This window comes from Choloepus didactylus, chromosome 6 (assembly GCF_015220235.1).
Source record: "Choloepus didactylus isolate mChoDid1 chromosome 6, mChoDid1.pri, whole genome shotgun sequence".
NCBI classification, from domain to species: Eukaryota; Metazoa; Chordata; class Mammalia; order Pilosa; family Megalonychidae; genus Choloepus; species Choloepus didactylus.
The window spans coordinates 72,134,034-72,148,264 of NC_051312.1; the positions used below are offsets into that span (position 1 = coordinate 72,134,034).

Genomic DNA, 14,231 nt, shown 5'->3' on the forward strand with positions numbered 1-14,231 from the left:
AGGTCTGCTTCATTGTGGAAAAAAAAAAAAAAAATGTTAATTCTACCCAAATTGATTTACAGATTCAGTGTAATCACAATCAAAATACCAACAGCCTACTTTGCAGAAATGGATAAGTTAGTCATCAAATTTATTGGGATGGGTAAGGGGCCCTGAAGCCAAAAACATATTGAAAAATAAGAACAAGGTTGGAGGACTCACACTTCCTGGCCTTAAAGCTTATTACAAAGCTACAGTGGTCAAAACAGCATGGTACGGGCACCACAGATATATAGATATATTGACCAATGGAATTGAATTGAGAATTCAGAAACAGACCCTCACATCTATAACCAATTGATTTTTTTTTTTCCTTAAACAATGGAATTTATTTGCTCATGCTTTATGGCTGGGGAAAAGTCCAAATCATGGCATTCTAAAGGTAATGCTTTCTTCCCAAAGACTGGTGTTTGGGGGCTGGCTGCCGGCAATCCTTGGTTCTTTGTTTTTCACATGACAAGACGTATAGCCATATCTCCAGGTCTCTCCCTTCTCTTCTGGATTCTGTTTATTTCCAGCTTCTGCTTACTCCTTTGGTAGCGCTCCCTCTCTCTCTCTGTCTGAATTCCATTCTGCTTACGAAGGACCCTAGTAATAGAATTAAGACCTATCCTGATTGGGCTGAGACACACCTTAACTGAAGTAACCTCATCGAAATGTCCTACTTACAATGGGTTCACACCCACATGAATGGATTAAATTTAAGAACATGTTTCCCTGGGTTACATACAGCTTCAAACCACCACATTCCACCTGCTGGACCCCCAAAACATATCCTTCTGTATGTGAAATACATTCATTCCATCACAGTATTCCAAGAGCCTTAAGTCATTTCAGAAACAATGCTAAGTACAAAGTCTCATCAAAATCTGCTACAGTTGTGTTCTTTCCTGGGACACAAGTCCCCTCTGTCTGTGGTCCTGTGAAACCTAGAGAACAAGTTACTTGCTTATGATACACAATGGAGGGACAGGCACAGGATAAACATTCCCATTCCCATAGGGAGAAATTGGAAGAAAAACAGGGGTCATGGGTCCCAAACAATTCTGAAATCCAGCAAGGCATACCCCTTTATATTTCAAGGTCTGAGAATCACCTATGGTATAATATTTTGTCCTCCAGGCCTGATAAAGCAACAGCCCCACCCCTAGTGCTTGTGCAGCAGCCATGTTCTCCCCTAACACTAGGGTGAAGGCTCCACCCTCTCTAAGCATTGGGATGGTGCCAGACTCTCCATAATCCCTGGGACACAAGCTCCACACTCTGAGAACATTGGTGTGGTAGAACTCTTCCTGAACAATGGGGTAGAAGGCCTGCCCTCTCCAAGCACCAGGGCAGACTTTCCCTTTCTACACACACACATTGCTCTCTTGGCCCAAGAAGATGTCTTCAGTCCGGAACTCAGCTTCCAAATTGATTTTTCCATCAATTTGTCCCTTTTCTGTTCCTTTTAGTTCAGGCTGGCCATGGATTGGTTTGAGGCTGGAGAAGAGTCCGTATCAAGGCATCATCAAGGTGATGCTTTCTTCCCGAAGACTGATGTTCTAAGGCTGGCTGCTGTGATCCTTGGTTCTTAGTTTGTCATATGGCAAGACACAGCAGCATCTCCAAGTCTTTCCTTTCTCTTCCAGATTCCATTTATTTCCAGCTTCTGGCTTCTCCTTCGGTGGCTTTCTCTAGCCAATTGATTTTTGACAGGACTGTCAAGTCCGCCCAATTGGAAAAGAATCGTCTCTTCAGTAAATGGCTCTGGGAGAACTGGATATCCATATGCAAAAGACTAAAAGAGGACCCCTATCTCACACCATATACAAAAATTAACTCAGAGTGAATCAAAGACCTTAGTATAAAGACCAGGATTGTGAAACTCCTAGAAGAAAATGTAGGGAAGCATTTCTAGGATCTTGTGTTAGGCAGTGATTTCTTAGACTTGACATCAAAAGCACAAGCAAGAAAATAAAAAATAGATAAATGGAGCCTCCTCAAATTTTGTTCTGGTTTACTAATGCTGCTGTTTTGCAAAACACCAGAAATGGATTGGCTTTTATAAAGGGGGTTTATTTGATTACAAAGTTACAGTCTTAAGACCAAAAATTTTCCAAGGTAAGACGTCAACAATCAGGTACCTTCTTGAGTTGATGAAATATTTTGGAATTAGGTACTATTGATGGTTACACAGCCTTTGTGAATCTACTAATAAAGACTGAATTCTACACTTTAAAAAAGGGTGAATTTTATGAATTATTTATTGAATTATATCTCAATAAAGAAAAAACTATGAAGGTGTTGACAAAAAAGAACTTAGGAAATCTAAGACAGTGCAATTTGAGTTTCAAAAATAAGTGAAAGGGGTTGAAATCCAGCAATTATTTTAACAACTGTGAGATCATAATACTATTAAGATAAAAAGGAATTATTACCTCAGAATATGTTGGGGAACCAATGCCCTATCTTGAAAACTTGTCAATATAGGACAGGAATCAAGCATTTATTCTTCTTTGCATACGTAAACTATATAGCACAGGGTAACACAATGTTAGGTGAAACGACTCATCTCTTTTTAATGTATTCTAATCAATAAATGAAAAAGAAATAATAGAAATAGAAAAGCATCGTTTTACAACATCCAGTGAAAGAAGATTAAGCATCAGTATCTGATCTCACAAAAAGAAAAACAGCCTGATACCTACCTGGTCCTTCCCAATTCTACCTATAGTCTTGCCAGAGGGATTAAAACAGAGTCTAATTGCAGGAACTACAGAAGACAGAGGAAAACATTGAACTGCACAAAGAGAATGCAATTATCCAAATCCAGACAGTCAGAAATTCTATAGGTCAAATACCCTAGGTTCTTTAAAAAATTAATTATAAGAAAAGGAAATGAATGGAGAATGAACCTTTATATTAAAAGAAGTTAAAAGACATCTAATTTTTAATAGGGTGAGACTAAACTGTAGTATCTAGGGAAGTCCATTTGGGTGATAAAACTGGCTTAGAAAAACTCAGGAATGTGATTAATATAAAAGTCAAGATATTTGGCCACATAAGGCAGTACAGAAGGGTTGTGACTGGGGACATATGGAAGGGGCGATCTAGGGTTGCTGGCAAAGTTCTCTTTCTTGATCTGCTTGGTATTTGCCACACATTTAATTTGTGCAGCTCTCTATCTCTGTTTTGTTTTACAATTAAAAGATTTATTTAATTGTAATCTATTTAATTCTTTATGTGCATGCCTAACTTCTGTGTAAAAAAAAATAAATAAAACCTTGAAGAATAAAAAAGAACAATAGGTTGAACAAAACAAATATAAAATTTTAAAGGTAGTGCAGGCTGATAAAGTGGTTCCACAATGTCTTCAGAGATAGTATAGAAATTCTATCCTATGCTTTTCACCTATTTATTTATAGGTAGTTTTCCGTTAATAGATTGTGAGTTTCCAAGAACTGCCTTGACTTGTTATTCTTTGTATCTTCTATGTTTGACTTAGTGTCTGAGGCACAGAAAGCATCAATGAATGTTGAATAAATTAAATACACTAGCAATGAAAAAAATGGCAATTATTTTTAATTAGGAGATATTCTGTGCATTGATGAAATACTCCAGAATACGTAAGTCATTTGAGAAGGTCGTATTTCATTGTTTTGTCCTTTAGTATTTTGAGATAATTATTTTTTGCTTATATATTCTAAAATCACTTTTTCAGAGAAAGAAATGAGAAGATAAGGAAGGAAAGGAGAAAGAAAGAGATGTCTCTAATGCAGCAGTGTGTCCCCTGTAGTTTCCAAGTCATGTGATTTTGATGATAATTCTGTCTAACGGCATATTCTTATCAGCAGTCATTTTGGCTGGACTGTTGTTGAAAGCCAATATTAGACCATTATCAGAGTTCACTACCTAGGTTGGGGGTGGGGTGGTGCTGGTAGATTTTACAAAGCACAGACAGGAAGCAGATAAGACTATAAGATTCTTTTATAGCCTTGACTAGTTTTCCTGTGAAAAGTCTAAATGCAATGATAACATTTCCCTGGTTCTTCTTTGTAAGGATTGTTATGATAATGAATTTGTTTTTCACAGTTTGAGAGGTCTGTTTGCCTGAGATAATTATGTGGATTTCTGCCATCCCCTCCTCCTCTGCCCCCCATAACATCCTGTTAATCGCCTCCATCTCTTTCTGTTTGTTTCTTCTTGCAGCCTATGCAAAACATTTTTGTTTACCTGAGTTTGTGTTTTATGTCTGGTAAACAGTGGTATTATTTTTTATGTTAATAAGTTATATTCACAGGAACTAGTTTTTATAGCCTTTCTGATACTTTAATTCATAGCTGGTGCTTTGTTTAACTCAGGTGACATTTCCTGAGCCAAATAATTTTGTAAAATTTTCTTGATGTCTTTTATCATTTCTTTCATATATAATTTGGAATTGAATTGCAAACACACTAGTTTTAGTTTACTTATCCCCCAGTTTTCACAGTTAGGTATTTTTAAAGTTACAGACTAAAATGATACTGGGCTTCAGTTTATCATATTTTTTCCATATTTAAACCACATTAGTTTTGTATCATCCTGTGTTTATACTTTTTTATATGCATACTTGTTTTTGCTTACCTGTATTTAACCTTAGCCAGTTTTTTATTAGCTACTGTTAGGTCAATATTTCTGCATTGATTCTCTCTGATATTAAGTTCAAAAAAAAGCTGCAGTTTTTTTGGGGGTTTTTTTTTGTTTTTTTCAGTTTACCTTACAAACATTTTTACTTTGTACATAAAAATCCTTAATATATTGATTGTAGCTGTAACTTGTTTTTCAAAAAGTTATTTCCAGTTTTGAATTTTTATTGGAAATTTTTTATATTCTCTCTGTTGCCTTCCCCTGGAAAAGAGTCTATCTTGAATGCTATGTAATTATTCTTGAAGTAATTTTAACTTTTGCAGGAGTATTAAAACTATTTTATGTTCCTGAAACAGAAGGGTGAAAAAATGCTTAGAATGTGCAAAACTGTTCTCTTTAAAGGTAGCACCTTTAACAAGAATCTATTGATTGGTAAATTTATGAACCACCTGATTAATGCATCAGTTGTAAGGTGATTTTTGTTCTTTTTCTTTAAATGATAAAAATCTAGTGCCTTGGATCATATTTCTATCTCTACTCAGTCTTCCCATGTAGTGTTATTACTTGCCTTAATGTTATTCTCAATTATAGTGGGAAAAAATAAAGTAACCATTTCCTTTCTCAGAATATATGAGGTTAAAAACATAGCAGGAGAATTTGAGTACACAAAAGTATAGACTGTTATTTGAATGGCATATTGTGCCCTAGGTGGAAAGGGAGGAAAATATGAAATTTGGTGTACAACTGTATCTATAATTAATTATTTTTGACAGTTTTGAATATCAACTATTTACTTTGATTTGAAACAAACTAAATCTTCTCACTAGTCTTTGCTTGGAGCACTTTTCTAAAGAAACTCCTTACCATGTGTATTCTACTCTAACTAAATAGATCTCTAAGGAAGACTGTCCAATTTAATTTCTTATAATAAATAACAGAGTCAGTAATAAAGCCCTTATAATATCCACCTGCTTGTGGCAACAATATGTTTTGTTTTTTTTTTATCAAATATTTATAAAGCCATTACCTTGTGCCAGATCCTGTATTAGTCACTAGGGATATAAAGATGAACAAATCATCGCCCTTATCAGATGTGCTTTTGGTCTAGTGGGGAAACAAATATATTATTTTTAAAACTGTAGTACAATATAATTCGTGCAAAAATAGAGCTACAAAGAGCTAATTCTTACTAGCTAGAAAAGAGAAGAAGGAAGAGTATATGTAACTATACAGAGTCATGAAAAGCCTTCATAGAATAGTAAAATGTTTGATGAAATCTGAGCATAGGATTGTAGGGAGTAGTCAGAATATTATTAAGAAATTGCTTTCCTTTTCAAAATTAAAGATCAATTCTATATGCTAGTTCAATAAAGAAAACCATTTTTAAAAATACCAAGGACCAACAGTTATTAATTGATTGATTCCTTGTTGATTGGTGTTCCATGCCTGCTAGAATGAAAAATAATGTATGTGGTTGCTATATAATATGATTTGTGGATGGTTCAGAAGGATCCTAGTTCAAAACTATTTATCGCTTTTTTCTTTTATGGTGCTCTAATGCTACTATTAAGTAGCTCTATCTTTATGTTGAGAGGCACCTTCCTTTATTGAATGCAAATACTATGAGTCAAGATAGTCACTAAGTGTTGTCCTTCATTATTACAAGATTTTCTTGTCTAAAATTTCAATTTCCTCTGTCAGCATTTATCCGGTTCTGAAAACACGGCCTTCCATTCCTCAGTTTACCCATGTGAAAGCTGAGGCATAGTGTTCTATTTGAGTGATGTATCACTATTATTCAGAGAAGGAGAGCATTCTGGAGAAAGGTTTTCTTTTCAAAACAGGAAACAAATACATTTGTTAATGTGTGATACTATGAATTTTACAACTTTAACCCTCAAGAAAAGATCAGGAAGTAATTTTTCAGAATGCTTTTACTATTTGAATAGTAATCAACAGGATGTATATGTACTATTGTAGTGAAATCAGTAGTAGTTATCACTGGAATGTTTGTTTTTCATATTGTCTCCTCTACTGTTATTGTGTAGCGGTGGATGGATGTTGGGCTGCAGAAGTCTAGGAAGCAATTCAAGGTCATGTGGAAAACTGATTATGACTTGTAGTTCAAAAAAATGGAACTTCTAAATAACTCTGCAGCTATGAACACAGCAATCAATATTTCTATTTTGGAATAAAAATCATTAATTTTTTTTTAATTTTGAGATTATTAATTATCTAAAACTTAAGAAATGATGTGATATTTAAGAACGCAAAATTCAAGTTTACAAAATAGAAAGCTTATGACTCACAAGAAGTTGCAAAACTAGTACAGAGAGTACTAATGTATGTATAATGATAATATCTTAAGCAGTCATAGTATCTTATAAAAAACAGAAAAATGACATTGATGCAATATTGTTAACTCAGGAAATGACACTTCTCTGAACATACCTTTTGTACAGTTTGACCTTTGGAAGTATGCTAATCTCTTTCATATTCAGAAAACAAAATTAGAGCAGTAAGGATGGAAGAAAGAGAATGAGAGAAAGGAAAATCTTAAAACTGAAAAGTATGGAAACAAATGCTTCTGTATTTCAAATGGATAAAAGAACCATACTGAATAGGGAAAAATGAATAACAGTAATTTATGAATACAGTGTTTGACTATGTAACCTCAGTTTTAGACAGATTTGGGGAGGGAATTACAAATAAATTGTAAACTCTATTTCAGTAGGTTTGTTTTTTTTTTTGTGGTAGAGTGGCTGAAATAATTCTGAAACTATTTAATATATAATATAGGATTTAGCATATGAATAAATGTGCTGATGTTGTTGGAACCCAGAATTCTTACTGGAAGAAAAGGGACATACAAACATGAAATGGGGGAAAAAGAACCTGTGGGGATGGCTTGGAATTGAAAGTAATAGTTTGGACTCAGGATTTCTCAATTTTATATATGTATGTTTTTGCATATATGTATGTGTGTTCATGTATATATATATATGTGTGTATATGCATATATTTCCTAGCTCTAGCTACAGAAATGGCTTATAAGCAAAAATACCCCAATAGCAATGATTAGTAAATTTCCTAACATCCAGAATCTTGGTCATTGTGGTAGATTTAGTTGTGAACCCCAGAAAAAGCATGTTCTTAATATTAATCCCCTTTCCTATGGATGTGAACCCATTGCAAAAGGACCTCTTGAGGGTATAAAAGAAGAAGCAGGATAAATAGAAATCATAAAGAAAGAAAAAGAAGAGATAGACAAATAAAAAGCATAAGATAGTACCATACATCAATAATTATGATACGTGTAAACTGGTTAAATGGTCTAGTTAAAAGACAAAAGTTATCAGACTCAGTTTAAAAATGTCAACTATATGCTATTTACAAGATGTAGAGAAAGGTTGAAGTAAAACAGTGAAAACAGATACACTAGGCACTGACAACAACAAAGCTGATGTGGTTATGTTAACATCAGACAAAATAGACTTTAAGCGGGGAAAATGTTAATAGAACAATGACGCTGTCTGAAACAGGAATTTAAGAGCATACTTTGGAAATAAGGTTGAAAAGAAGATAATAGTATGTTTCCAAACAATTAATATGTTCAGTGAGTGTTACACTGATTTGAAAAATAGAGACAAACAAAACTGAATATTTGTGAAAACACTTAATGGTTTTATAGAATTCATAGTTTAACAAAATATTTTCTTTTAGAGATTCCAAAAATACTGGCTTTTTCCTTCCATGTCTATATTCTACATGCATATTCTGTTTGCTGACAATGTATATAAAATTACATGTATTTGGTAAGCCTTTGTTCTTGTGTTTTCAGGAATTCAAAATGTCCTCAGCCTCTTTTGTGCAGTCCTCACAGAAAACAAGGTTCTCTTCCATTCTGCAAGTTTCCAGAGACTTAGTGATGCTTGTAGGGCCCTGGAATCTTTAATGTTTCCACTTAAATATAGGTGAGGTTTAATTACCTGGTACTTCTATTTATTCTCAAATTATGCATTACTTATTAATGATCAGTTAAAAGGTCATAACCCCATGGTTTTGACCCACACAGGCATGTTTCACAAAGTTATACTGTTAATAAGATTCATGATTTTGATAGAAATCTAGCGTAGAATTTGAGACTTTTCCAAGTTGTCTAGTCTTCAGTGTCAATGAATTTAATAAAAATATTTAATTTGAACAGTATTGTCAACAACATTTAATTCCCTTTGAATACAGTTGGTGATGAAAGTCTTAACAAGTTAGTCAGTGTTGACTTGTTATTTGATATTAAGAGATTATTATTAGGTGTGATAATGATATTATGGTTTTGTTAAAAAAGAGCCCTTATCTTTTTTAGATACCTACTAAAGTATTTATGTGTAAATGATATCATGTCTAGGATTTACTTCAAACTAATGCAGTAGGGAAGAGAACAGAAATGGGTGGGAGTATATTTTGGCTATGCATTACTCATTTTCAAAACTAGATTGGCTACATGGGGCTTCATTATGCCTTTTCCCTCTATGCATATTTTTTGATATGTTAAAAATATTCCATAATAGAAGGTATTTAAAAAATCTAAACAGTGATCCTTGATAAGTGCTGTAAGTAAAATATTGAATTCTAAAATACTCTTTAATCAATTTGATAATCATAATGTCTAGGAAACTTAAGTTCATTTAAACTAGAAAAGGTTATTTTAGACTATATTAATTTATTAAATATTTTTAAACTATTTATATTTCTTAAATTTTTAGATGAAGCTCTTGGCCTTATTATTTGTACTTTTGCTATTCTTATTGAATGCAATAACAATAGATATTGACTGATTGTTGTATATAGACAAATCATTGTCCAGTATTGGGAGGGGAAGGCCCATCAGAAAGTCAGTGTTACTTTCTAATATCAGATTTCTGTGTGGGAGAAGATGTTTTTAAACAAGATTAACATACCTCAAGAGACTTTGCTTGCCTAGGTGGGATAAGGATATGAGGCTGACCTGGGTTCCATTTACTTTGAATGTGATCGTATCTCACATTAAGATTTTTTTTCGTCTTTCCTTTAAAAAATTTAATATTAAAACTGTGACAATATTATTTATAATTTCTAAACATGGGCAGTCTAAAACTCATAAGCATAAAAATGAAAAACATGTTTATATTATGGAAAGACAAATATATATTTGATACATATTTTTATTATTTCCAGTTATCCTTATATCCCCATTCTTCCGGCCCAGCTATTGGAAGTTCTAAGTTCCCCAACGCCTTTCATTATTGGAGTTCATTCTATCTTTAAAACAGATATTCATGAACTTGTAAGTATTCATCTTTAAAATTGCTTGTTATTGTGGCCAAAATTCTACCATATTTCTTTGAGTGCTATACCGTTTCAGCTAATTACTGGTTTCAGATCTGTTGTATTACCAATAGAAAAGGTTGTTGACTGGAAAAAAAGCATCACTGAAAGGTCTTAATATACTTTGGCATATTAAGTTTATCATTTTGTATTCCTCATCCTATATATATGAGAAAGGAAGATCAAATAATCCATTAATTAGTGTTCTATTTATACTTTATTTTTATTTTGAAATGAGGCTTGTGATAATACTGAATGGCTGATAACTGACAAAACAAAGAGCATCTGAGAAAGAGTAAGGGATTCTAGTGGAACACAAGTTTAGTATGAGCCCCCACCAAATTATTGTATTCTTATGTGGTATGAATAGATATACCAAAGAAGGAAAGTGACAATATACACCCAAGGCAGTTCTGAAAAACTGTATTTTCTTCTGGATATTGCACTTTAAAGAGGGGCCATGCAAAATAAAGCACTTCAGAAAAGGACATCCAGGATTGTCAAAAGTATAGAAACTATATCCTATGAGTCTCTAGGGAAATTTTCTCAGATAATAATCTGATACCATTTGATAACTGACAACAAATTTTTAAATGGCTATCACAAGGAAGAAGAGTAAGATTCATTTTGGGTGGTTCTAAAAGGCTTAAATAGAATCAATAGGTACTTAGTAACAGATTTCTGCTCAATAAAAATTTTCAACTATTAGAGTTGCCCAGGTTTCCTTATGTGAGGTATGAACTCCCAAGCTTGTGAGCAGAATGGAAAGAACATATTACATGATACTTTTCAGGGAGATTAAGAAGTCTTTACTGAGAGATTAGGCATCTGTGATCTGCAGGTCCTTGAGATTTTGTTATACTTTTAAATGTCAACAAAGAGGTACTTTCTACTGGTACTTATACAGAAATTACAGTTACAATTAAATCAGAGGTGCCATTTAAACTAACAAAAGACTATTCAACATAATATTTATAAACAGGACCCTTATTCATACATTAGTCATTTTTCCTAACCTTTATATGCTGATATCTAGTTCCTATTTAATTTTGATATTGCCGTATAAAAATATGCATAAATCAATAAACATGATCAGTTAAATCTAATTAGTAGAGGCATACTGTGGGTTCGGTTCCAGACCACCATAATAGAGTGAATTTTGCAACAAAGCAAGTCACACAAATTTTTTGGTTTGCCAGTGTGTATAAAAGTTATGCTTACACTATTCTTTAGTCTATTAAGTGTGCAATAGCATTATGTCTACAAAAACAATGTACACATCTTAATTAAAATGTGACACAGAGACACGAAGGGAGCACATGCTGTTGGGAAAATGGCGCCGATAGACTTGCTCAAGCAAGGTTGCCACAAACCTTCAATTTGTAAAAAACTCCGTATCTGAAAAGTGCAATAAAACGAGGTATACCTGTACTACTAAGAAACACATCCATCTAATTTATAGGTATTTTTATTACCACTAAAGATAAGTAGTCACTGAAGTTAGGATAACCCAAACATCGTCAAAAGTAAATTAATTTTTTAATGAATAAATTTTAGCAGGAATTGTAATCATATTATAAATGTAACTTTTAAAAATGTAAACAGTACCCTTTTGATGTATATTAATTTCTTTGCTTATTAACTCTTGTAATGATTACTGTGTTATTCAGGATATGACTAAACTGCTATATAATAAAGTATTCAAAACAAAATGGCTCAAACAAAATGGAATTTTATTTAACACTCAATGCTGCAGTCCATAGAGGTGCTCCATTATGCCAGACCATTTTACTCCATGAAGTCATTTTAGATACAAGCTTCCTTCTGTTTTCTCCATTCCCTTAGGCGTTGTCATCTTCTGAATGCTTATGTTTGGGTTGCTTTCCAGTTCATAATTTCAGCCAATGGAAAGGGGAACGAGACGAGAGAAGCCTTCCATATCCTCTCTCTGGAAGGCCTGGAAGTACACATATCACTTCTCACATTCTTTTGGCAGAAACTTAGTCATGTGGTAACACCTAACTTCAAATGAGGCAGGGAAAGATAGAGTAGCTGGGAAACCATGAACCCAGCAATAATTCTGTTACTACAGGCAGCCAAGAGATTCTTCCACATAATGGTTCTCATTTTGATTTCATGAAGGCCAAATTCATTTGCTTAACAACAAATGTATCTTTATTATTAATTATGGAATTTTTTATCTGTTTCAGTTAGATGTAATTATAGCCGATTTGGATGGAGGCACTATTAAAATTCCTGAGTGTATTCACCTCTCTTCCCTCCCAGAACCACTTCTACATCAGACTCAAGCAGCTCTTTCTTTGGTATGACTTGTTTTTTAAATAATAGTTTTCTCTTAATTTAAATCTGAAACTAAGATAATGGGAATTAAAAATAATTGTCAATGTAATTACTTAATGAGAGTTCTTGAAATATGACTACGTGAATAGAGTAGTTAGCATAAAATCTCTATTTACTGGGTAACTACCTAAAGAGAATACTTTGAATTCCAGTTGAATAGTTGTTCTACATTTATTTCTTCATCCAGTACATTTACTTAGTATCTACCATATACCAGGTATTGTGATGAGTACTGGGAACACAGCTATGAAAATGAGACAAGGCTCTACCCAAAAACCCCTGGTCCTCTGTCCACCCCTCATTAGGAGTAAGCTCCATCCCCCTCCTGTGCAGCCTCCTTACTAGAGGAGAGCTCTGTGACCTCTGTGCAGTGGGGTTTTTAAAACTCTTGAATGCTGGGCTTCTCTCATTTGGTTCTGTTTTGTAGTTATTTCACCTCAGTTGGCTTTTATATGTACAGTAATTTTATTTTACTGACAACTTTTTAGGTACTCATTTATCTGTCATCAAAAAATTGAATCATAGAAATTCTGAATTCCTTTTCAAGCACTTGCTAGAGCTAAGGGTTTCATAGCTCTTCTTTAATAGGTTGCCAGTCTGAGCTGTTTAAATTGATTTTTCTCCCCCTTACATACAAAATCAGAAGTCTAGGATTAATAGAGGGGATTTAATTCTCAGAAAACTTTCAAACTAGTACTAGTCTTTGTATTGTTATAGTGGTATATTTGGGGTGAGAACATTCAGAGAAGATTGACTTTTCGTAATGTAATTTGTAATCTGGAATACAAAGTATGATAGAGTAGAAAGAATACTGGGAAAGGACCCAGGAAACCTGAATTCCAGTCCACCTTCTGCCATTTGCTCTTTATTGCGGAAATTGCGTCGCACTTGTAGGTTTCATTTCGTGGTCTTTATCTATAGGATGAATGTGTTATCCGTAGGGTGACCTGGTCACTGTAACTCAGAGTGAAGCATAGAGATGATTTTTGGTGGTATATATGTAACTTTTTAAATTTTAATAATTATGTATTTATTATAATGTATATTCACAGTAGCATATAAAACCTGTGATTTCACAGATGATATCCTCTGAGAAAACACTAGATTAAAAACTGTGAATTGATTGAACGACAGTTTAAAAGGAAAAAATTAACTAATCACATAGATAGTAAATGAAAATTGCAAATGATGAGAAGGTAATGTAAGAATGAAGACAGGTTTAATGTTTCTAGAATGCTAATAACTATGTGATTATCTAAAAACAATATAAAAAAATTATTCAGGAATTAAGTATCAAAATTAACCAAGATTAAGGTTTGAATTCTTAAGTCAAAGGCTTCTGGTAGGTAACCTGCAATACCTGTATCACCAAATTTTGGTCAGTGAGTAAAATTCATTTCTGGTTAACATGAGTATACCTATTGGTATACTTGTCAACACAATGGTGGATTATGTGTTACAATGTAGTACTGTGAATAAGAGATAAGAGCATATTATATTGTTAGACTAGGACCAAAAAGAGATCACATTTGATGGAACATGTGAGAGTTTTGACACACAAGTATGAGCTTGGTTTGATGAGTAAATAATTGTAATCAAATGACAACACAGTGTTTTAACAGTGTATTAACCATGGATAATTTTATAGACACCCAGGCATTAGTATATCATACAGTTATAAATGTTGCTGATATTTTAGTGTTGTCTGGAGTCTTTTGGTCTATTAAACTATACCACCAAAAGCCTGAGTATTTGAAAATGATCCTGCAGATAAAAATTGCCTACATGTTGATGCAATTTCGTCTTCTCTGTGTAAGTCCTACATAGATGATTCTTTCCCATATGCTTCCCAACCTGCT

At 33.5% G+C, this 14,231-nt stretch overlaps 1 protein-coding gene across 2 annotated transcripts in view; it reads left to right on the forward strand.

Moving 5' to 3' along the window:
• Nucleotides 1-14,231, forward strand: part of SBF2 (SET binding factor 2) — a 696,898-nt gene that overhangs the window by 432,008 nt on the left and 250,659 nt on the right. For both annotated transcript variants that reach the window (XM_037839994.1, XM_037839995.1), the window contains exons 7-9: nucleotides 8,489-8,621; nucleotides 9,862-9,970; nucleotides 12,222-12,335. In XM_037839994.1, the coding sequence (XP_037695922.1) occupies nucleotides 8,489-8,621; nucleotides 9,862-9,970; nucleotides 12,222-12,335 (356 nt within the window). The remainder of the gene's footprint in view (nucleotides 1-8,488; nucleotides 8,622-9,861; nucleotides 9,971-12,221; nucleotides 12,336-14,231) is intronic.